Raw genomic sequence first — 26,281 nt, forward strand, 5'->3', positions numbered from 1 at the left:
TAAAAACGACAACAAAAATCTGAGCTGACACCGTTTAAGTTGCATCAGCCAAAGCACAGAGGTTCGTGTCGCTGCCGTGGCGGGCTCGGTTAAGAAGGACAGTAGATTTGTCCAATAAGAATCCAGAATTCTTGACTTTTCTGTGTAGCCGGACCAGTTGGAGGCTGTCGTAGGCGTGCCCGCTGCTTGGGCTTTCCTTCAGTTTGAGCAGCGTGGAGTGAAGTAGAAGTACCTGATTCATTCTGCGGGAATAGCGGCTTCTGTGAGTATTTTCATGTGTTTAAATAAGTTATCTTTATTGTACTGTTCAGCAGAATAGCCTTTCAATTAGAGCAGTGTGCCGAACTGTCTATCTCAGGATGAGCGCAGGGAGGTAGCTTGAGTTAACTAGCTAACACATTAGCCTGCTAACGTCAGATCAAGCTAGTGCCTCTGCCTACAATAACAATTATAGTCAGCTGACTAGCTTATATTGAAGACTGTCGGTTTTTGGTAGAACTTTAAGAGGAAATATGTTGTATCACATGACTGTCACAAATTTGTGTGGTCTGGAAGTTTATGTTAGGCTTGCGAGATTAAGTTCACTGATTTTGTGCCATGGAGACAGAGAACAGGGCTGTTCCTGTTACTAACCTGAAAGATGGGTCCAATATTTATCATCAACCTGGTCTCCGTCTACCTGTTCTATGATTATAAATGTCCTTATTTTGTCTTGAAAATGGACCATTATTTATTTCTCAAAACCACTGGGCTAATACTTCCCACGTCTCTTCTTTCTCTGTCTGCCCGCTAAATGCTTTGTTGTCAGGACGGGGACATGGGCTATTTGTTACCCAGAAAGCTGAAAACACCAGCTGAGGTTTGCTTTGGCAGTCAGTTTTCACCATTGGGAATTGAGCTCTGCTGCCTTTTAATTATATATGGTATCACATTTTAATGAAATATGTGTACTCCAAAAATCCACAAAGTGCTTACAAATCAATTGTAAGTTGCTTTTGTTTCCATTCTTATCTAAAATTGCATCTGACTTCATATTTAAGATCGCAGCATTGTGTGCCTCACCTGTCTCACTGGATTCCTGAGCTGCTGTTGTTTATGAGAAGAGCGTCAGGCCAATTAGCTGCAGCTAGGTTAACATCCACACCCTACAAACAGACTTAACTTTAAGCTTTTGGTGTGGAGTGGTAAAATCAAAACATGCACAATTACTATAATGACCGATAAACAATTTCATAATGTTTTGATACTTTATGGACAAAAAAATGTATTTTCGGACCAACACTGGACAGTTCTTTAACCGGCCTTTAAAAGCACTGACAAATGTATAATTCTTTTTTTTTTTTTAATTAAATGGGATTGCCTTGAATGACATTTTAGTACATAAAAAGGAGCTACTCCAACAGCTTCCAACAAAGTACAGCACTTGCATATAAAATATGAAAGAAAATTGTTGCTTCTTACGGTGAAAACAACAAGGTGGTTTGTACAACCCCTTATGCACCAGCCTTGCCAGAGCTCTCGCTAGTTGCGCAGTCATGACAGGAAGAGAAACCCGTGGGAAATTGCTGATGCTGTTAATTGATGGTAAGCCAGTGTTTTAAACAGCTGTTTAAAAAGCTTTACCCAAGATGTGACACACACACACACACACACACACACACACACACACACACACACACACACACACACACACACACACCTCTTCTGTACTTGCTAAATTAGTATTTGGGCACGAGCACTGAGAGTGTACCCTTAAGGGGACTACTGCCTGAAAGGGAAGAGCAGGCCTTAATTGTGTTCTAATAACTCGGTAGTAAAGTTGCTGTTACTCAGACCAAATAATCATCCACCTCTCTAAATGGGACCAGTTTCTGTGAGTTAAATTATTCGTCTTTCTGTGACCTGGAAAAATTTAATTGGACCAAGAATTAACTTAAAAAAATCACTGGCTGCATACAAGACCTCTTTAAGTCCATCCTCACCTCCTCCATCACCGTGTGGTACGCTGGAGCCACTATCAGGGACAAACAGAGACTGCAGCGTGTTGTGCGCTCTGCTGAGAAGGTGATTGGCTGCAGACTCCCATCTTTGCAGGACCTGTACACCTCCAGGACACTGCGGCGTGCAGCTCGGATCTCAGCTGACCCTTCTCACCCTGGATACAGTCTGTTTGACCTGCTCCCCTCAGGCAGGAGGCTCCGGTCCATTCGCACCAGAACCTCTCGCCATAAGAACAGTTTCTTCCCCTCTGCTGTTGGACACATGAACAATAACCATATGACTGTACCCGCCACTAACACATGACCCTACGCTGTGTCACTGCATCATTCTATGTTTGGCACTGATCACCACCTGCACTCATGTATATGTCTTTCAACGTAGCACTCTTAATTCTTATTCTCATGTATATATCTCATGTATATCTCATGCACATATCTTTCCACGTAGCACTTTTAATTCTTATCCCTACTTTTATTTTTTTCCATGTCTATTTAAGTGCTATTTATGACAGCATGTTTGCACTGAAGCACCGCAGCAATTTCCTAATGTTGTAAACCTGCTCAACATTTGGCAATAAACCCCATTCTGATTCTGATTCTAAATGTGCTTGATAGCTAAAGTGTTTCTTTTCTCTGTGTGTAAATTTGTTCACAGAGCTTCTTCAGAATGGACTCCTCCTTGAATGCAGCTCAAATTCGCCAGAAGTTCATTGACTTTTTCTGTCGCTATGAGCACCCGTACGTTCACTCTTCATCTACCATCCCCCTGGATGACCCCACGCTGCTTTTTGCCAATGCCGGCATGAACCAGGTACACAAAATGTCTTTCCCAACACTGCTTCCTACACCATGGCTCTTCTTTATGTTCCCACTGATTCACAACTTTTAGAATAAGCTCGGAAATCAGATCTAGCAAACTTTCTTGAAAAAAAAACAAACATTTTTTTTTCTCAAGATTTTTCTTTTTTTTGCACCTCATTTCTTTAGTTCAAGCCCATCTTCCTCAACACTATTGATCCATCACATCCCATGGCCAAGCTGCGTCGTGCTGCCAACACCCAGAAGTGTATTCGTGCAGGAGGCAAACACAATGATCTGGACGATGTGGGTAAAGATGTCTACCACCACACCTTCTTTGAGATGCTGGGCTCCTGGTCCTTTGGGGACTACTTTAAGGTATTACATTTTCTCATCCTTCACATCAGTTTCACTTTTTTGTTACTTGTATTTTTAGTCCCACAGATTTAAATCCTGTTTGTTGAACAGTGCTCGAGTACACACACACACACATATTGCTGTAGGACCTTTCACCATTTATAAATTTCTCCTCTGCAAACATTTTGTTTGCCAAGTACTTTGTGATAAATGTATAACTAGGCAATATAATCTGCTCCCTCTCAAGTGACTCTACCAACTTCTTTGCCTTGGACAGCAGCTAGCAGTAGCTGTTCAGCTCTGTAGCATTGGTGAGCTCATTGTAAAGGCACAGGAAAAAGGCACTTTCAAAATAAGAGTGAGGGGATTGTCCACTAGTAAAAACATACATAGTGTCATTATCTTAGGTAAGTAGAGAAAAGGAGATAATTCTAATACAAAAATGCTTGAACATATGAGCCTGGGGCTCATCTAATTCTTTTTATATTTTCGGTTGAAGTGGTTAAAGTTGATCTATGTGAGAATCTGGCTGTTCTCTCCTTTTTGTCAATGTTGCTTGTTATATTACAATGACATATTCATTATCATTATTAATGGATAAGACATTGCCTAAACAGCTCTAAATTGTTATTGCATCATTTTTGCTCTCCAGGAATTAGCCTGTAAGATGGCCTTGGAGCTGCTGACTCAGGAGTTTGGTATTGCTTTAGAGCGCCTGTATGTCACCTACTTTGGAGGTAATGAGGATGCAGGCCTGGAGCCTGACCTGGAGTGCAAACAGATCTGGATGGACTTGGGGTGAGTGAGCCTTGGGAGCATTGACTGTATGTAAAAATAGATAAAGCTTGTGATACAAAAAGTGAAACGAGTTTGCAGGTTTAAGGCACTTCCAATCTTTTTAATGGCAAGAAAGAGGCAGCGACATTTCTGTACAATCAAAATGAGCTATAATCTGATATATATATATATACACACACACACACACACACACACACACACATACTAGGGGTGCAACGATACACAAAATTCACGGTTCGGTTCGATACTTTTTTGATACAAAAAAAATGTTCATGCTTTTTTAATTTGTCATTTATTAAAATTATAAATATATATTTTAACTCAAAAGTACAGTTTTTAAATTGAATGTTGCTGAAACAACAAAGTAATAAAAAAATTAATCTATCTGATCGAGAAATCGCTCATCTTTGGAAAAGAGAGTTTATTACAGAGAAATGGCTCTTTCCAAAATAAAAGCTATACTATACGCTTCTTCTGGGCTATATTCTCAGCAGCATATTAAACATATCAGGTCCCCATAAGGAGAATCATGTGCTAATGGCTGTCTAAATGACTCGGGTAAAGTTTGTAGCATGCGTGCTTGTTGTTTTTGTCTTCTTCCACTTGTCTTTGCACTCGGATGATGTCGGCGTAAATGTGCAGTCATATTCATTGTGTTCCCACTAGTGCTGTCAGCGTTAATCTCATTGAAATGATGTTAACGCCATAACATGGCAAATCTCCGTTAACGAGCTACCGCGGATCTCCCCGTGCATGGGGCTGGACAGCGTCAACATGTTAAAGAGCAAACTGCGCTAACACACTAGTTCCCACCAATGTAATTGAGCATTGCGTGGCACATCCAACATACTGTTTTACTCTTGTCCGCTTACCTTCAGGGTCATGCGTCACATGAAAACCAAAATAGTTCCAAACGCCAGATCTGAATGAGGGTGGGAGAGGTTCAATTTGCCATGTTTCAAGGAGAGCTTAACTTCTGTCTCGCTAGTTTTCCCTGCGCTCAGTGAATCTGCGCTCGACTACTCCGCCTAGGCTGCACTGTCGAGCGCAGATCCACTGAGCGCTCAACACAGACAGCATCGTCAGAAGAAAAGTTGATAAAATAAATTAAAAATGTTGTATTGTTCGATACATATGCGTACCGAACCGAAAGCACTGTATCGAACGGTTCAATATCGATACGAGTATTGTTGCACCCCTAATACATACATACATACATACACCCAGCTGGAAACACTTCACGCAAGTCGAGCTGCCCGAGATTCACAGAAAATGTTAAATTTTTGTGATTTTATATCGTTATCGGGATGATAGATGTCTTATATCGAGATATGAGATTTTAGTCATATCGCACAGCCCTAATACTACACCTTAAAATAATAAAACAAAACAGTAGTTCAAAAGTATGCATTACAATCCTGGTGATCTCCCTTTGGTCAAATTCCAAAACCTCATCAGAGGACAGAATTTTGTCTGTAGGAAAAACATTTTTGCATGATGTGAATTAGAGCAGGGCGATATGGCCAAAAATATTTATCACGATATATATTTGAAAATTTGCGATAACGATATAACCGACGATATAATTGATGCGAGACAAAATACAACTCCACAACATTACTAGCGCAAAAAGACAACCTTCCATTTATTTTCACTTAAACAAGAAGCTGGTTTTTATGTACATTAAAGCTTTATAAAAATGTAACAGTGCAAATGCAAATTCCTTGCTGAAAGTTTAACCAAAAGGCATTTCCAGTAGAAATGGGCTGACATATCCTGAGCATAACCATGTATAATATCCACTGAAGTTAAAAAGAGGTGCTTTGCAACATTAAACTGCAGTGTGCAGTACGCATTTTTCGGACCATAAGGTGCACAGGATTATAAGGCACATTAAGCGAAACAAAGCAGTCAGATAAATCAAACTTGATTAAACTCATTCTTCTTGCTTCCTCCACTTCTGTACCATTGATTCATTAATGTTGAATTCTCTGGCAGCTGCTCTATTCCCATGTTGCAGTATATTAATGACTAACCTCGTATTGTGGATGGATTATCTCAGTTGTTCTCCTGACTGAAGTTTGGTCCGTTTACAGCATCCTGCCATGCGATTGCATTTGTCTCTAACCATGAAGAACCTTAACGTTAACTTTTATAAGTGGAAAAGTGTTAGTGTTCGTCCTCCAGCTTCACTGTTTATGTTATGCTAACATAGCTGTGTCGCTAGCGATCACGTAGCACATCATTATATACCAGCTAGCCCAACTTCAGTAACCCTACAAACGTCACTGCTGTTTAGTTTCCTGTCTTCATTTATGTTGGAAGTGATAGCAGAGCTGTACGTTTGATTTTTTTCAGAAATCTCTCAGTCAGAACATGCTATATCATGCTTAGGTAACTAGCGAAACTAGCGAGCTAACTTCCGCTAGCTTCCTGCTAACTTCTAACTCCGTTAAATGTAATAACTTTTGTTTTCATGGATGCCTGGAAGTTAAACTTTATAGTTACACCTGGTAAAGCAGCAATGCTGATCGTTTTATTAAAGATGAAAGAATTGAGACAGTTTTTAACTCTCAGTGATGCTGCAGTGTTGTTTGACCTGAAGAATACGGAGTTTAGGACCCAGATTACTCCCAGATTTAAGAGCATCTTAGTCCGACAAATACGACAATAACGACGGCCGCTTGCATGTTCTGCAAAAAAATGTGCTTTGTCGTGTATCTGACGGACAAACACCAAATCAGTTCCACATCACTGAAGTTGCACCATTTTTACAAACCAATTCTGGTTCATCTGTTTCACTCAACAATCGGCCATGTGCGTATGAAAACAAAGGCACTGCGCATGCGTGTTTTACTCCCATTCTATCACGATATTTCATTTTCCTATCGTTGCCTAACATTATACCGGTATTACCGTGAACGGTATAATATGGCCCAGCCCTAATGTGAATGTTAAATTAATGATGAAAGTCTTTCTCATCTTAAGGGAGTTGATTCAACTTCTGCCTCTCTCTGTTTCTTTGTTTGGTTTAGCGTGGATGAGGCTCGCATCCTGCCGGGCAGTATGAAGGATAACTTCTGGGAGATGGGAGATACCGGCCCCTGTGGCCCTTGCAGTGAGATCCACTACGACCGCATTGGAGGGCGAGACGCCTCTCACTTGGTGAACATGGATGATCCCGATGTGTTGGAGATCTGGAACCTGGTGTTTATCCAGTTCAACAGGTAACACTCTCTCACACACACACACAGTGAAAAATGATCTTACTAAGAGGACTTTATGAATCGATGATTGCATCCATGAAGCAAAATAATTTATTGAAGGAATAATGCTTTTGCATTAAATTCACACATTTTTTTTCACACACCATCACATGCTGTGTTAAAAGAGTAATTTATTCTCATGCCTTATGAGGCAGTGTAAAATCTTCTTGGTTCATTGCATTCGTTTACACCTTGTGGTGTTTTGAAAAGGACTTCCAGGATTAGTCCTGTCAAGGCTGCTGGGCTACACTAATCCATAGTGTTGCTTTGTCCTCAGTTCCAGCAGGGCTCGGGTTTGCTTTCACATCCATAGTTGTGCTCGTTTGGTGTGAGCTAAAGAAAAAAATGATATGTTGTTAAGTCTGTGTTCACAAAACTTAAGCACCCAGCCTTTTGAACTTGCACTCAACATCGATCCAGTAGTGAAATTAGATCCTGTTGCAACAATGTAATGTTTGTTATGCGTTTATGTCTTCTGCTGTGTATAAAAGCTCATTTTTTGGGGGGGGGGGGGGTATTTAGAAATACTGATAACAGGTATAAGCAGAATGAAATGCACTGGAGGAACTGCTGGAATACAGGGACCTGTAAAAGCTCGGTGCACCTTATATTAACTTAATATATTTCCATGTTCTGAACAAACAGGGAAAGACTGTATTCACATGTACATGTGGTATGTAGGCATTTTCATTCTGATGTTTTGTAGTATTTCCCATAGAGGTGGGAATCACCATACACCCCACGATACGATATTATCACAATACTTAACTCACGATACGATATTATTGCGATTTTTTTTTTTTTTTTTTAATATATATATATATTTGCAATATTCTGGGTATTGCAATACGATATTTTGTGATTTATCACATATTTTTTCTACTGCAGATTTTGTCCATAAAGGTAAACGTTATCAATATTCATTTTATCTAATAATAAAGTCTCACACTCAGTCTTTCTCTCATGTCAGTCAGTTTTATTGCTGATGTGATGGACCGAGCAGTGAAGGAAACTTAGGCACAGGTTAAAGTCCAAAAAATGATTTTTTATTTAACCCAAAAAACATAATTGGTTAACTCATGCAAAAAGAATCAAAATCTTGGGCCCATAAAAGAGGTCAAACTAACAAAACTCTACTCAAAGTTGACAACACAACTGGTAACTCAAACAAACTGACCTAACTTAACGAGACAAAGGGGAAACTTAAATAGTGGCTGATCAGCCCACAAAAACAGGAAAAGGGGTAAAACACACAAAACCTAACTAAACCAAACATAATGAACTCCAATTCCCCCCCATGGTCCCGAGTTATGGCGTGAACCAATTTGTAGCCTTCCTTTAGAGCTCGCTCCACCCCTTTTCCACCTCTTGGCTCCTTAATCAAGGGACTGGAACAGCTGCAACTAAGGTAACTCAGAAAACAAAAGATTAATCATACATAACAGTGTAAACTAAAATGTGCGCACTTATTTTAGAATGCAGTGTTATGTGGATATGTGAATGAATTCTAAACCAAAACCAGTTATATATTGTTCTGTAAATAAATTCCTATATTTAAAGAAAGAAATGTGAATGCAATATTACTTATAAGCCTCTACACTAACATGGTGATATTACCACTGTGTGGCTGTAAGTGCAGCCATCACAGCTGACAAAGTGAACGGTTTGTATAACAGTCTAGTAACCAACTTAACTGAACGTAACTATCCGGTACAATTATAGCTTAAAACAAAATATAATTTTACATTAAATAAAAAAGTTTTAAATTTAAATAAAATAAAACATTTCTTAAATTAAAATAAGTAAACTGTCCTGTTTGTTGCTGCCCTAAAGTTAAACACATTTGGACAGTGAAGCAATGTCAGCATTCTTGCTCAGAAAAAGGAGCTGATCAACATGCTCTGAAGTCAGAGTGCTCCGTTTTGCTGTGACGATGTCTCCAGCGGTTGAGAAGACTCTTTCAGCCGAGACACTAGTACCTGGGATACAAAGGTATCTTTTTGCCAGTGTGGCCAGGAAAGGATAGACTTCCTCATGGGATTTCCACCAGCTTAGTGGGTCTTCTGTGAGTGCCAGTGACGTGACCTCCTGGTATCTTTTCACCTCCTCCTCAGCTGTGGCAGATAATGATTTTGGTGGGGCTCCAACATCACCATAAGTCTGACCAAGCAAGTCTGTTAACCCACAAGACTTCCTCATCTTGGCTGGTATGAGAGGGGGTCTGAGATTTTGTTCAGTCTCGTCAGGTTTCTCATGATGTTCATGGGCTTCTGGCTCACAGATGGGCTGCTACCTCTTTTCTTCCTGTAGAAAACTTCCTGTAGGAAGAAAATAAATATTTCATATCTTTTAGTATGCAGTAATATGTTAGCAAATTATAATTAATGTATTTAATTGTTAAATAGAATATTACCAATATGACAAAAATATCACCGATCTACTAATATTGTAAGTAAGTTATTTAAATTATAACACCAGAATGTTTGCTTACCTGAAGGGTTATAGCCTCAGCAACCACTCTGGCATAGGTTTCCTGTCTTTCCTCCAGTGACAGGAACGGCAGGGTTTTAAAGCGTGGGTCGAGAGCTGATGCTGTGTAGAGGGTGTTCCTCTCGACTGTGCTGGCATATCTCTTCTTAAGATCTTGACTGATACTTTGCTTGATGTTTCTGACCAGCGCTGTGTCACCAATGTTGTCTTGGGTGTCGTGCAACAGCTGTGCTAGCAGCGGTGCTACGAGAGACAGAGTAGGATTCTTTTCCTCAGACATCACAGTAGTCGCGACTTGCATTGACTTCAAGGCCCGGACAATTTCTTCAGTGTTCCCAATATCCGTCTCATTTAGAGTAAAGATATCTGTGCTACTCTTTCTGACTTCGGGAGACAGCAGCGCTGCACAAATCGCAGGTTGTTGTTCAAGGAAACGCTGGAGCATGTCATAAGCACTGTTCCATCTCGTGCAGACGTCTGTCTTAAGCTTGTGAGTCGGGAGCTGTAACATTTTCTGTTTTTGCTCCAGAGCGTGGTTTGCCACTGTGCTTCTATTGAAAAACCCAGTTATGCGCCGCACTCTTCCCAAGACCCTGGCTACTGCAGGCAGGTTTAAGGCTCGTTGTGATGCCAGATTGAGCGTATGGGCGAAACACTTCACATGCAGGTATCCCGCTAGCTGAGTGGCAATTGTCATATTAGAAGCATTGTCGGTGACAACCACCAGATTTTTGTCGGCAATCCCCCATTCCTGTGCTGCATTTTGCAGGAGATTTGCAATGTTCGCTCCAGTGTGACTTTCATGTAATGTTCGAGTTTGGAGAACGTAAGACAGCAGTTGCCAGTCCGCTGTGAGATAATGCGCTGTTATAGTCACATATGAATCCACAGCCCGCGAGGTCCATGCGTCGCAAGTTAATGCAACCCTTTCTGCTGTGCTCAAACTTTCCTCAACTTTACGCTTCACATCTATGTAGAGATTGGGTACGGCTGTGTCCGCGAAAAAACGTCGTGATGGTATCACATACCTGGGTTCCAGCGTCTTGATCATGTAAGAAAAGCCCTAGTTTTCCACAATGTTGTAAGGACGCAGGTCTTTGCAGATGAAGTACGTGATAGATTGTGTTATTTTCTTAGCTCGCTCTGAATTGGGAGATAGCTTTGCTAAGCTAAGAGTGTCCAGCGTTGGTTGATTTTTCAGTGGAGCTGATTCAGAGCTAGCTTTCCCGTCCGCGGTTAATGCTATTTTTGGATGGTGCCGTGTAAGATGGGCCCTCATGTTCGTAGTATTCCCAGAGTACTTTATTTTCATACGACACACCTTGCAAATCCCGTGTGTCATATCCATCTCATTTGTTCCATCCTTGTTAAAAAATCCAAAGTACGTCCAGACATTTGATTTAAACGCAGATGGCGCTTTCCTGATCTCTTTTTCTTCCTCCATCTTTGTTTGATCTATTTTCCCATGTGCTGACCTAACCTCTGCTGACCTCACTAGAGAAAAAGCTCAACCGTACCATCTGGTGGACTGGAAGTTTTTGGAACAAAATATCGATATCTGCTGTCCCTGTATCGATACATTATTAGCAAACAAAATATCGCGATACTACGCTGTATCGATTTTTTCCCCCACCTCTAATTTCCCACCATATTTGAACCAAACAACAGTGAAAAGTTATCACTGACAGTAATTATCAACACAACAGCAGCCGTGTGCTTAAATGGGTTTCAGATTCACCTGAGCCTTGTTACTTGTTCAGCAGGTGACAAAAATAAACTAAAATGAACCTTTGTGGCAGCAGCACACCCTTACATGAATCTATACAAGGAACACGGGCTGGAATTTGGACACACCTCTATCTGTTTTGGACAGAATGTTCAAGCTAGTAAATCAGATGCACACTCCCACTTTCCACACCACTTAAAACTAAATCTTTTGTTTACGCATTCCAAGAAATTTACTGTCGCGGATTTTTTAAAATTTATTTATTTTCTCTTATAAAAGTAATTCTCACCAGTGGGCCTATTTTTATGGAAGAGCGTAAATTAAATACAGGGTAGCAGTAGTCTTTTTTTATTTTTTTATAAACTGCAAACTACAATGGTAAATAAGAAGATCAATAGTTGCATATAAATTACATATACATGTATGTTTTAAGAATAACATGTGTGCACCTCTATAACAAAACAGCACTGCCAAGAGGTCTTAAATCTTTTTACTGATCAGTGAATCTGTGTTTTTTAACTGTTGTTTCCAGAGAGTCCGAGACGGAGCTGAAGCCGCTGCCTAAGAAGAGCATTGACACAGGGATGGGTCTGGAGCGCCTTGTGTCTGTACTGCAGAACAAGATGTCCAACTATGACACTGACCTTTTCATACCGTACTTTGAAGCCATTCAGAAGGTACAGAAGTGTCAAGGATTTGTGCGAAAGAGAGAGACGATCTATCCTTTACTTGACAGTTCAATGAAAGAGAAATTATGATTAGATTGGGCAAGATCCAGTAAATAGTAATAGCTACTGAATCAAAATATCAAAACTTATTCCTATAAATTAATCTGGTAGTATGAATCCACACAAAGTTGCCTTAACAGCAGCATTTATCAACGTGTTTATTTACATTAGAGGAAGACGTTTGGGGCCCACATATCTAACATTAAGAATATGATCTATTTCAGGGTACGGGTGCTCGACCTTACACAGGAAAAGTAGGTGCTGAGGACGCTGATGGTATCGACATGGCTTACCGTGTGCTTGCTGACCACGCCCGCACCATCACCATCGCCTTATCAGATGGCGGTCGGCCTGACAACACAGGAAGAGGGTAAGACATTGTTAATTGTTTAAATACTCAACAGACTTAACAGTAAGTAACATGATTGCTGCAAATGAAAAGTTTTGTGGAGCCTTTTTTACACATCATTAAAATATTTTGTTGTTTCCACCATATTTAGCTACGTGTTAAGGAGGATCCTGCGCCGTGCGGTCAGATATTCTCATGAGAAGCTGGGCGCTCAGAGAGGCTTCTTTGCCTCTCTCGTGGATGTAGTGGTCGATTCCCTGGTGAGATTTTCTTTCCTTTGTAGTCCAAGTAGGCATTACAGACACACAACTTGCTGTTGTTTGGGTTATTGTCATGAGGGTTACGTTAATTTTTAGCTGTTTTGTTCTCTGATCTTGTAGTGTGACTGGGTTAATGTTGAAGACAGTTTTCCTCTTGTGTTTTTAAAAAGCATTTCCTACTTTAGAAGCCAAAAAAACATTTGTTCTTTTCTACCAAAACTAGTTTAATTCCATTTTTCTTTTAATGCTTAATTGCATTTACTGGATGACAGCAGTGAATAGAATTCACTGCAGGAAGCATCCTTATTATTAATATTAGATTTCACATGAGATTTTGTTTTATATATTCTTAATTGTGAGGTGTGTATTTTGTATTTTTCAGTGTTGTGAAAAAACATGACTGTTTCAAAAAATCTTGGTGTTTAGTATTAGTTAATATATAACACTTAATAAACTCTAAATGATGTGTCTCTTTTCTTTTTTTTTTACTCCTCCTTTTCCGTTTCTTTCTTTCTTCCCCCCTCTCTGTCTACATCTCCATCTGTCTACTTTGACTGCATTTTCCAGGGTGAAGCATTCCCAGAGTTGAAGAAAGACCCAGAAATGGTGAAGGATATTATTAACGAGGAAGAGGCGCAGTTCCTTAAAACCCTCAGCAGAGGGCGCCGTATCCTGGATAGGAAGATAATGAGTCTGGCTGACACAAAGACAATCCCAGGTGAGAGTGCGGTGTTTAGTGTAATGTGTGTAACTTTCTTTTGAGAAGTTCACTGCTCTGTTTTTGTTACATCCTCCCTGAATTATCCTCGTCATTTTATCCTTTCTTCACCTTTCATCTGTCTTCACCACCCACATGACTTCTTCTTTTCTTGGCTCATTTTTCTGTCATTTCTTCCCTCCTTCAGTTGCTTTGTTTTCCCGCTTTTAATCCCATCAGAATTTGTTGGCATTATGGTTCAGTCTCTCCCTTCATCTTTTTGTCTGATTGTCATTCTCAATGCCTCAGAGCTTCTCAGATCAGTACAAAAATACTCACTAAAGGGAAGGAATTAGTTTGAAAAGCTAAAAATTCATCAGTTGATGTTTCACACTATAAATTCAAGCGACATAAAAATTGATGCACATTCAGCTTTGCTTATAAACGTAACCCTCCAGGGTTGTTGGTGTACACTGTAATGGATTTTTTCAAAAGTTGTATACCTCAGGCAAACTAATATTTCTTCATTGTCACAAAGTGTGTCCAAATCATTACTGCACCCTGCAAACCTAAGCTGCTACAAAGCAGTTTATTTGTTCTTTTCATGCTTTTACTTATCCAAACAATGCCTCCAGTCCATCAATATTTTTTTTTATTGTCTGACTCAAGGACATAAGTGTTTAAGCAGTGTTGTTTCAGACACTCACACTTCTATCTTTTCTCCCTCTCTCCGTGCACACAGGTGACACAGCATGGTTGCTGTATGACACATACGGTTTCCCTCTGGACCTCACCTCCCTTATTGCTGAGGAGAAAGGCATGGAGGTTGACCTGGCTGGCTTCGAGGAGGAGAAGAAGGCTGCACAGGTGAGCAGATGATTGTTTGAAAATGGCCTTGACCGTCCTGACTCTACTGAGTCTTGCTAACTACCCTACTGTGCCACTCCTATGGGTGCACTGTTTTGCTTTGTGTCAGCATTCTCCAGTACTGCACTGTAAGTCAGAATCAGGAGTCATGCACCTGCTGTTTAAATAAGCCTACATTTACTTTACAGCCCGGTGTGAATCCCTTGTTGTTTGATTAAGCCAAAAGATTGATTTGCTTTCCGTAAAACTGCAACCTCTGATTTCTATCCCACACATTTCATCGATTTTGTACGAGTCTCATACCAATACTGCAGTTCTCCTCATTCCCACTTGGGGGAGTTTGACACAGAACACAATCACTCTACAATATCTCCTTAACCTTATATAGAGTTACCAGTTTATTAGATACACATGTGAAGCCTCAAACCAGTTTTTCTCAGCGTTTTAAAGAAATAGTATCACATAAGTACTTATTTATTATTCAAGTGTGTCTTGAAGAAGGAGAACAAATTTAGGAACATTGCAAACTTCAAATGTTCTCAGTGGTCTTTAACATGTGAAACTTGCATTATCCAGAAAATATCTCATTACATTGCAATATAAAGTGCCTTGAGGCAACTGTTGTTGTGAATTGGTGCTAAATAAATAAAACTGAATTGAATAAATATACAGAAAAAGAAACTTGCAAAATATCTCATAAGTGGGATTTCTACACTTCTGGGTTTCTACAACTATACTGCATTGTCCTCTCTTTCCCCCAGATTTTGCTTCGTCATGGCTGTAATTTCTTCTCCCTTTATTCTTTTCCCCTCATCTTACTGAGCTGCATCCATTCTGCACTAAAGCACTACATGTTTTACAAATCCAATTGCTCATTTAACTGTTATGTGCTTAAGCAATGGATGCAGTCTGAGCCAGTTTACCTGAAATTTGTCTTGTGGCTGTCCCCTCACTTGTTGCTGTTTCCTTTTGTTTTTCTGAGTTGATTAACATTTATGTTGGCTAGAAATCAACATATGCATCTTTGAAACCTGTCTGTAAGAAAGTGAGAGAGCTTATAATCTTGTAAAGAAAAGGAAAGAGAACTCTGAAAGTGCTGCTTGGGTCTGATTTTGTGCCATCTCTGTAGCACTCCCGCAAAGTCACTCCATCTTCCACACTGATATAAATGTAGAACGCGTAAATGTACAGGAATTTAACTCATATCTGCTACAGTTCTGGGAACTGATTGAATGCATGAATTATGCACAATCTTGCACAGTCATTATTTAACAAATGTCTAATCTTTATTGAATGATTATACCAGGCAAATTGTGATTGTCTTTGCTATCAGTCATTCTGTAATTATGTAACATTTTAATTGTAAATGTTTCTGTATTTTGGGGGTTATGACTGAGCATAAGTCTGTGTTTGTGTGTGTGTGTGTAGTTGAAGTCCCAGGGTAAGGGCGCGGGAGATGAGGACCACATCATGTTGGACATCTACGCCATCGAAGAGCTGAGAAACAAGCAGATACCCGCCACAGATGACTCTCCCAAATACAATTATACCTCAGATGAAAACGGCAACTACCGTAAGTGATGCATAGAAAAGCACTATATAACAAGTCCATTTACCTTTTAAAGTCAACTGATCTGTATCCTATTATTGTACCCAGAGTTCCAGCAAACCTCAGCTACAGTGCTTGCCCTCCGTCACGACCGCGCCTTCTGCGATGAGGTGACCACGGGTCAGGAGTGCGGCGTGGTGCTGGACCAGACATCCTTCTACGCAGAGCAGGGTGGACAGACGTTTGATGAAGGCTACATGCTCAGAGAGGATGACAGTACAGAGGATGTAAGTGCAATAAAAATAAATTGAGGGAAACAACACCTAGGTTCATGTGCTTTTTACACTTCTGTAATGAGCTCTGTTAATCCTGTTTGCGTTGTAAAAAAGAGCTTTGATAGTTTCCCTTCATTAGGGTAATTGTCACAGTTGGAGTTTGTTTTTCCTCCCGAACACATTGCAGGTACAGAGAAATCGAGCTTTACCTTTTGTCAACTTTTAACTGGGCGGATGAGAATTGCACAGTCTATCTTCAGAGCTAACACATTTGTTCAAATAGCACTTCTGGATCTGATAGCTGCTGGAAATCATGGCCGTGAGCAAACAGCCCATCTGCTTGGCAAAAAAGCCTGCGAAATGAATTATCATAGTTCTTACAGAAGAATGGACAAAAGATAATAAATTGTTCTTGTCTCTCGTCCATAACTGAGAACTTGAATGGCATGAAAACATTCATATCAGTTTTAGCAGAACATCTGTGGGGGGGTCCATTCAAATGCCAGCACTTCATTTCTTTTGTATGTCTTTATGTATTCTTCTCGTAATTCTCATATTTGCTGAGAATGTGGGAACTTTCTATAAAGAGCTTTTAACTTATTAAGTCATCATGTTCTCCAAAATATTTAATCTCATAGACACACAAACCATCAGACTGCCTTCAGTTTTTCTTTTTGCCTATGAAAACTTTTGTTTTAATGTACTCTTCTGCTTTTTGCAGCGCATGGAGTTCTCGGTGAAGAATACGCAGGTTCGAGGAGGTTACGTTCTCCATGTGGGTACAGTCTATGGCACACTGAAAGTTGGAGACCGTGTCACCTTACACGTAGATGAGGTGAGAATTGAAACCGGGATATTGACCCTATTTTTTAAAAACAAACAAACAAACAAAAAAAAGCCAGCTAAGTAAAAGAGATTCTAGGTAGGTTGAGCTTTATGTAGAGCTTTATCTATCCACACACACTTTCCAGGCTCGCCGTAGACCCATCATGAGCAACCACACTGCCACACACATCTTGAACTTTGCCCTGCGTGGGGTGCTAGGGGAGGCAGACCAGAGGGGCTCCCTGGTTGCCCCCGATCGCCTGCGCTTTGACTTCACTGCTAAAGGTGCTCTCAGCACGGATGAGATCCACCGGACTGAGGAGATCGCTTGTACCATGATAAAAGATGCTAAGGTCAGTGGATGGAGTGAAATCACCAGCCAGTTTTTTGAAGAGAAAAAAATGTTGATCCTCACAGACTTTTATTTAATATTAATATTGGATTTGAACTTTCCAGCCTGTGTACGCAATGGAAGCAACCCTCGCAGAAGCCAAAGCGATTCAGGGTCTGCGCGCTGTATTCGATGAGACATACCCCGACCCGGTCCGTGTCGTGTCTGTTGGCATTCCTGTCCCAGAACTGCTGGCCGACCCCAACAGTGCTGCTGGCTCCCTCACCTCCATCGAGTTTTGTGGTGGAACGTGAGTATGACACTTGTTTTCAGTCTTTGTGCATTTCTGCTCACACTTGACGGGGAATGCAAATCAACCACATGGCTGTTAACGTTGTTGGGTCAACTCAGCGTGGTTTCCTCTTAACAAAAAGTTTTTATATGTGATGGGTCTAAGGAAGCCCGTTTCCACCACTAAAAAAAAGTAACTCTTTCTCGAAATTTTGAATTATTTTCTCAAAATTTCGAGTTAATACGTTTCGAGAAAAGTAACTTGAAATTTCGAGTTAGCGGTGTGGATATGTCAAACACCCTTTAGACTTATGTATTAAAGTGCTTAATTTGAGCCAATTGTTTAAATTCATCAGATTTTTTTTCAGTATTATTTTGTTTTTCTTTTATTATTCAACCATTTGGATTTTAAGTCTTACATTTAGGGGCAACTGTGTCAGCAGAGACAGCTGTACCTACTAGGCTTCAGCCTGAGCTGAACTGAAGACTGCGTTTCTGATAATGGATCTATATGAAAAATAATATGGCTGTTTTTTGTGGTACAGTCTTCCAACAAGTTATAATTATAGTATTATTTTTTATGCCTGTTATTAGCAGGGTATCTGTATCTGTGCGTTGTCCCCCATTCTTTAAAAAAAAGAAAAAAGAAAAAGAAGCTCGCTAAGCTTGCTATGGTAGGGACCAACACACTAATGTTTAGACTTTAAAATGTGAACTCCAGTGGTAGATAGAATAATAGCTACAGTGGGGCAAAAAAGTATTTAGTCAGCCACCGATTGTGCAAGTTCCCCCACTTAAAATGATGACAGAGGTCAGTAATTTGCACCAGAGGTACACTTCAACTGTGAGAGACAGAATGTGAAAAAAAAAATCCATGAATCCACATGGTAGGATTTGTAAAGAATTTATTCGTAAATCAGGGTGGAAAATAAGTATTTGGTCAATAACAAAAATCCAACTCAATACTTTGTAACATAACCTTTGTTGGCAATAACAGAGGTCAAACGTTTACTATAGGTCTTTACCAGGTTTGCACACACAGTAGCTGGTATTTTGGCCCATTCCTCCATGCAGATCTTCTCGAGAGCAGTGATGTTTTGGGGCTGTCGCCGAGCAACACGGACTTTCAACTCCCGCCACAGATTTTCTATGGGGTTGAGGTCTGGAGACTGGCTAGGCCACTCCAGGACTTTCAAATGCTTCTTACGGAGCCACTCCTTTGTTGCCCGGGCGGTGTGTTTCGGATCATTGTCATGTTGGAAGACCCAGCCTCGTTTCATCTTCAAAGTTCTCACTGATGGAAGGAGGTTTTGGCTCAAAATCTCACGATACATGGCCCCATTCATTCTGTCCTTAACACGGATCAGTCGTCCTGTCCCCTTGGCAGAAAAACAGCCCCATAGCATGATGTTTCCACCCCCATGCTTCACAGTAGGTATGGTGTTCTTGGGATGCAACTCAGTATTCTTCTTCCTCCAAACACGACGAGTTGAGTTTATACCAAAAAGTTCTACTTTGGTTTCATCTGACCACATGACATTCTCCCAATCCTCTGCTGTATCATCCATGTGCTCTCTGGCAAACTTCAGACGGGCCTGGACATGCACTGGCTTCAGCAGCGGAACACGTCTGGCACTGCGGGATTTGATTCCCTGCCGTTGTAGTGTGTTACTGATGGTGACCTTTGTTACTTTGGTCCCAGCTCTCTGCAGGTCATTCACCAGGTCCCCCCGTGTGGTTCTGGGATCTTTGCTCACCGTTCTCATGATCATTTTGACCCCACGGGATGAGATCTTGCGTGGAGCCCCAGATCGAGGGAGATTATCAGTGGTCTTGTATGTCTTCCATTTTCTGATGATTGCTCCCACAGTTGATTTTTCCACACCAAGCTGCTTGCCTATTGTAGATTCACTCTTCCCAGTCTGGTGCAGGTCTACAATACTTTTCCTGGTGTCCTTCGAAAGCTCTTTGGTCTTGGCCATGGCGGAGTTTGGAGTCTGACTGTTTGAGGCTGTGGACAGGTGTCTTTTATACAGATGATGAGTTCAAACAGGTGCCATTCATACAGGTAACGAGTGGGGGACAGAAAAGCTTCTTACAGAAGACGTTACAGGTCTGTGAGAGCCAGAGATTTTCCTTGTTTGAGGTGACCAAATACTTATTTTCCACCCTAATTTACGAATAAATTCTTTACAAATCCTACCATGTGGATTCATGGATTTTTTTTTCACATTCTGTCTCTCACAGTTGAAGTGTACCTCTGGTGCAAATTACTGACCTCTGTCATCATTTTAAGTGGGGGAACTTGCACAATCGGTGGCTGACTAAATACTTTTTTGCCCCACTGTATAGCTGTGTTTAATATACGGTTTATGGCTTGGACCCTTCAACCTCAGATTGTACAGTTTGGTGCTGGATCTCAGGTTCTATCGCTAACTATGTTATTGATGGGTTTCTTGTCTGTGATTTAAATCAGTTGCAGCCGTTCCCCATGAATAATGGACTCTAATTGTCAGTTTCTCAACAGTTTCTCAAACAGAGAAAATGGCCTTCTGTTAGTGTTTGCCTAAAAACCTCAAACCAGTTTTTCTCAGCTTCACTCCTTTAGTTTGGAGAGCTGCTTCATTCATTATCATGTTGTGATAATGAATGGTGACAATGCCTATTTGTTTAACAGTGTATTTCACAGATGTTAGTGATGTTTGGGAAAATGCACGGGGGGAAAAATGAGCAGAACGACAACATGTGGCAGGATGAAAAATCCAAGCATGCTAACATTTTTCTTAATTTGATATGCTGCATTGATTCAAGTGTGTTTGCCGTGCCATTACTGTGTGTGCGCCCTGAGTGGAATCAAGTGTGCAGCGTGAACACATCAGTGTACAAAAGTCCAAATACGCGCATTTGCATTGGGCCGATAGTTTTCAGACCAGCCCAGGGGCGGTGTGTAAAGTGGAAAGCGTTAATTGGATTTGTGCATCTTTATGGTGAGACGAGCGTGTCCCTGTGCAGACAGAGGCCTGGAACATTTCGTCAAGCTCAATCCACTGATTAGACTTGCTCCACTGACTCGTACAGTGTCTGCTCCTGGCTGTAAAATTCACCTGAATGCCCAGACATCTCCGCTCTTTCACACGTTGTGTTATAGCCTGGCTTTTTATGCCATTTTGTGCTGCAGGAGCCAATATTCCGAGCTACATTTGATGCAAAGGCTGCGAGGGTCGGTTCAGATTTTAAGCACCGCAAAAGACATTTGCATTAAGCCCATTCTATCTTCTTTTTTTGGTTTTAATTGCACATCCTTCCATCTCAAGCTGCTTCAGGTTTCAGTAAACTGTTGGTGTGCTTCTTGATGCTGTCTTTGATGTTGTTTTAATCTGCAGCCACTTCAAAGAGCCTCTCATTCCTGCTGCTGTTGTTTGGTAATGTTTTCCTCTCCCTCTGCTCCTCATCCTTTGCTCCTGCTCGCCCCTCTCCTACTTCTCATCTGCCTCCCGCAGTTGTGTAACGTTTTTGTTTTCTGTTATCCACAGCCATCTGCAGAACTCGGGTCACGCCGCGCCGTTCGTCATCGTCTCAGAGGAGGCCATCGCTAAGGGCATCCGCCGCATCGTTGCAGTGACAGGAACAGAGGCCCAGAAGGTCAGGACACACACACACAGCTTACACTTACTGATGTACTCGCTCAAAGCGTTACACTCATGTACTCACTTCCACCCCCACATACAGAGAAGGGTTTAGACAACATTTTAAAGACGGTAGCCCCACAGAGGGGCGGGGGTGTCTTGATGGTGAAATGTTCACACTGGTAACTACAAACACGACTGATTAAAGGAAAATTTGTCCCAGACAAAGCGACCTTTGGGTTTCTGTGATGAAACTTGAATGAATGTTGGGGTGAACACTGTAGTAGAAAGAAGAATGTAGCACCCCTCTCTCTTCAGGCCCACAGGACAAATTTACTATTTTTAGACAATTAGTCTTTCATCTTTTCCACCAGTCGTCTTCTCTTCTCATTCTTCCTCCTCGTGTTTCTTTGCCCTTTTTGATCTTTGCCCCTGCCTCACTCTGCTGTGTCGCATATCCATCAGGCTCAAAGGAAAGCCGATGCCCTGCGCCAGTCTCTGTCTGCCCTTGGAGACAAGGTGAAGCAGCAGACAAGCCCAAACAAGGACATACAGAAAGAGATTGCTGACATGACTGAGGTAAATGGGATGTTTGGTTTAGAGAGACGTTCTGAGGCAAATAAAAAAAATTGTGAAAAAATTGCAAATTGCGCTGTGGTAACATTTCCGTCTCCTCTGCAGTCGATAGGCACCGCTGTAATCTCTCAGTGGCAAAAGGATGAGATGAGGGAAACCCTGAAGGGCCTGAAAAAGACCATGGATGACTTGGACCGCAACTACAAGGCTGACATCCAGAAGAGGGTTCTGGAGAAGACGAAGGAGGTGATTGAAAGCAACCCAAACCAGCCGCTGCTCATCATGGAGATGGAGACTGGAGCCTCAGCAAAGGTGAGAGTCAAGACAGAATATTTTTGGGAAGGCAAGTCTAAAAATCAGTAGCAGAATTCTTATAAATCTCTTTACGTGTTATTCCATAAAAGAACCATGTCCTTGTTGGATATACAGAGCATAAAGAGAGAGCAAATTTATAATCCAATCCCCGAGACTTCATCAGCATCCTGTACAGAAATAAATTAGGAGTGCAAACAGTATTAAAATTCACTTTATCTCTGCACATTTTCTCAGGCTCACTTAGCTTATCTCACTGTGTTATTGCCACGGGACTAAATCAGCTCTGTGGCCCATTAGTTGTGACCTTGAGACATCAATAGTGCTGATTAGGAGATGTTTTTTATTCTTCTCTTCCCACTTCCTTTTACCCCTCTTTACATCCCTCTTTCCTTCTTCCTCTCTCAGGCTCTGAATGAGTCACTGAAGCTGCTGAAGTCGCAGTCCCCTCAGACAGCTGCGATGCTCTTCACTGTAGACCCAGATGCTGGCAAGATCACCTGTTTGTGTCAAGTCCCACAGGTATCGTTCAGAGACATATGCTAGAAGCCTTGCTCTGAGCATTTTCCATGAATTTAACCCTCCGCTTTCCACCCTCCACCTTTCTTCTCTGCAGGATGTGGCTAACCGTGGCCTGAAGGCCAGCCAATGGGTTCAGGAGCTGTGTCCCCTGCTGGACGGCAAGGGAGGCGGCAAAGACATGTCTGCACAGGCCACGGGCAGGAACACACAGTGCCTGCAGGAGGCGCTCCAGATGGCCAACGAGTTTGCACGGCTCAAACTGGGGGAGAACTAAGAGTCGCGAGGGTGGGGTCTGTGTGGGAGGTGCGGTTACAAACATATCGGGGAGTGAAGTGGAAATTAGTCTGAAATCTTCAAACATCCTGTCTTCGTTTTCCTCTCCTCTTTTAGACTTAGAAAGGCTGGAAAACTAGCAAAACTCAACCACTGATGCTCAGCCAGCAATAAATGAGCCACTCGTCTTTACTTTCTGCTTTGCCCTGTTAAAACTCGTCTCTCTGGGAATAACTTGAACACATAAGATCCACTCATAACTGGAGGATGGCAGATGATTTCTACTTTCCTGTTTCCAACTCATTTTTGCATGCAGAGGAAAAGAAAAGGGACATACATTTGATGTAGCCTCCTACAAGTACTGTGCAGCTCAGATAAATTGACAAAAAATTCCCACCTTGGAGCACAAAGTGGGCTTTCGACATACCACCATCCTGCCTCCATGTTTAGTTTCATCTCACTGTAGTCCTGTTTGTTTAGAAACAAGCCCCCAAGGCACTTTGTCCTTCTTTTGGCTTCCTGTACCACTTGGGCTCAGGAATAACAGTAAAGTTGACCCAGCTTGGACACAGTATAAATAATGTTTATCCTTTATTGGCAGAAAGCAGTTTGGCTCCGTCCATGTGTATGACAAAAGCCTGTGTGCTCTCCTGTGATTAGCTGGACTTAAGTTGTACAGTACATGCAGTAGCTGTATTATAGTCTTCAAATAACAAGCCATTTTCTGACATGTAATAAAATAATGGGTTTAATTTAGTAAATTAAGAATTCACTAACTGTAAAATGATCACGAACATTTCTAGTAACTAATCTTTGCAATTTCATGCTGCTGACATTTAATATTGATTAATTAAATGCAGAAAGTTTTGTTATTGTATCTGCTTCCTGTCACTGAAATGTCACGCTATGGGATGGAATAAATACAGCTGACAAATGCCACATGTCTGTGTCATTCCTGGTAGATCTGTGATGAACTTTGGGTTATTCATTTCAGATGGACTGTTATGGATTTGAGATTGATCTAAACTCCAAGCACTGTTCATAAACTGTACGTAAAAGATGGCTGTAGCTTCCACATCTCAGTGTCTAATGACCAGCAGGGGGCGACTCCTGTGGTTGTGTAGAAATCTGCAGGAAAACGGCCCTTTATGATTGAACAGTTGCTAATGTATGAGCTTCACATTCAAATCCAGCTCTCACTGGATTAAAAAAGATAAGAGTGTGACAGCCAAAACTCAAATTAAGGTTATCTCTTATAGTCTATTGATACTGACACAATCAGCTACTAAACAAAAATGTGACCCAATATGACCTGTTAAAAGAAGTGAGAGTTGCATACCTTGTACAAGCTTTTGTTGTTTACACTATATCAGCACTGATTTATTATCATTACAAATCCTTTGACCATTTGGCATCACAAACACAGCATCAGGCCTTAACCTCATCTTTCATGAAGCTTTTATTTGTACAATGCCATAAGATACAAAGAGTCTGTTCACATATCATACAGATGTTTGAGTGCAGTAAATACATGTTGTCCAAAAGGTATTCCTACCAAGGAATGAGACATTAAAGCCGGACTAGACAATGACAAATCCATACAGCAATAACGGGAAACCGTCCACATGGAGAGGTCTTAACCCTCCAAACGTTAGTGTTTAAATATCTGACTACTCGTTTTGTTGTTGCGACAGATGCATTCACTAAGCAGCCTTTAAGCCTACTTTATAAGACTGGTGTTTTGTCTAGCTCACTGTAGAGTACTGGGACAACAGCTAACGGAGGTATGTATGAGTGTTGGCGTTACAATCCACAGAGACAGTCTGACATGGGCTGTCTGCAGCTCACTGACTGTTGCTGCTGCTGCTGCTGCTGCTAAAGAGCCGTTTCTGTTCAGTGCAGACCAGTGAACTGATGAGGAAGGAGCAGCTTGTGGCTGTTCCCACCTCAGCAGGCTGGCAGGAGGAGCCGGCGATGTAACGATGCCAACAGCCAGCACTGGCAGTGTTTTGATCATGATGTATTTGTTCCTACAAACTCTTTTTCAAACAGCCAGTGCAATGTCTGTCCCTACTGCACAAAGCTATTCTCCATTACTTCAGAGTGACACAGAGATTCAACCACAGCAAATGGAAAGAAACAGAACGAGGCGAATGAATTAAACTATTAATCCGGCACAGGTTATCTATCATTTACCTCTGCTAGACAACCACAAATTGATCCAATTTTATTTGTTCCTGTCAAATTAAGTAATGATTTAAGATTTATTTATTTTTGACAAAAACTCAAAATGCCTCATCTGTCCTCATACCAGTGCCTCTAAAGCTCATTTATTAACATGCTGCATCTTGTTTGTTTATCATTAAAGACTAAAACCTGTCTATGGGAACATAGACTGTATATAAAAGATGGGCATAGCTTCAGGTTTAAAGAGAGCGCCAATGGATAAATATGTTAAATTTATCACATTTTTAAGTACCTTTATTGTGAGTCAATGGTCTTAACTGTTAGCTGAAAACATAATGTTCATTTTGCAAATTATGGTTCAAATTAGTTTCCAGAATAACGATGAAGCGGTGTTTATCTCCTGTGCAACGGACACGTGGTGAACCAACGAGCAGTGTCCACCAGATATGGCCTGCTCTTAAAACTGCTGGTTTCAAAAACGCTCATCTCATTCACTAACAAATGAGTGATGTCACAGTGGCTACTTCTTTCTTCTATAAACAGTCTTTGGGTTCCACCCCACCTGAATTTCCTCCACTGGTCCCGCTTCCAAACTGTCTGTTCATATTAATGGGTAGAAAATACGTGGAGCACAAAGGGGTTCAGATTCCATCTTTCAGGGAAAAACAGTTTTCTTACTAAATGTGTAACACTAAAACAAAGCACTCAAAAGCACCAGTCTGCATTATGTTAGCTTCATTAGTTTTCGGTTCAGTGCCCGGCAACAATTTGCCGTATTGCTGCATGGGAGCCAAATCTCCTAATCCATGTTGGTGAAAGCAGGTCAGTCCACAATTAAAATCATTATAACTCAAACATTAACCTACAGTTTGGTAGGTTTTGGTAGAGTTTTATGATTTTCCCTTTAAAATTTCTGTATGTGACGCTATAAACATTATTGTCCAGCTTCCTTTTTTTCGCTGATCTGGTGTTTTGAAATGGTCTTAGTTCCCTTCACTCATTCTTTTTGATTACCCCATAAACAATGCAGCCAATTCGTTTAATGTGCCTCTGTTTCTATCCACGAAAATGGAAAGTGTGGTAAACTCCCCGTGCAGCGTCACAAAGCTCGATAACATAGTTTCAGGCGATCAGTAATTGGGTGATGTTTGTGGCTTCACCGAGCAGCAGCACATGAC

General features: G+C 41.2%; 1 protein-coding gene across 1 annotated transcript; it reads left to right on the forward strand.

Annotated features, from left to right (window-relative positions):
• Window positions 1–144: 144 nt before the first annotated feature.
• Window positions 145–23,855, forward strand: aars1 (alanyl-tRNA synthetase 1). The gene is made up of 20 exons (XM_026172977.1): window positions 145–262; window positions 2,656–2,811; window positions 2,988–3,176; window positions 3,808–3,953; window positions 6,989–7,180; window positions 11,968–12,112; window positions 12,388–12,533; window positions 12,664–12,772; window positions 13,340–13,490; window positions 14,212–14,336; window positions 15,765–15,909; window positions 15,994–16,172; window positions 16,882–16,995; window positions 17,132–17,338; window positions 17,442–17,626; window positions 21,141–21,249; window positions 21,699–21,812; window positions 21,915–22,121; window positions 22,530–22,643; window positions 22,738–23,855. The coding sequence occupies exons 2-20, from the start codon at window positions 2,668–2,670 to the stop codon at window positions 22,915–22,917; spliced, it is 2,901 nt and encodes a 966-aa protein (XP_026028762.1). The 5' UTR covers window positions 145–262; window positions 2,656–2,667; the 3' UTR covers window positions 22,918–23,855.
• Window positions 23,856–26,281: the final 2,426 nt, after the last annotated feature.

Source organism: Astatotilapia calliptera, chromosome 7, assembly GCF_900246225.1.
Source record: "Astatotilapia calliptera chromosome 7, fAstCal1.2, whole genome shotgun sequence".
Taxonomy (NCBI): Eukaryota; Metazoa; Chordata; class Actinopteri; order Cichliformes; family Cichlidae; genus Astatotilapia; species Astatotilapia calliptera.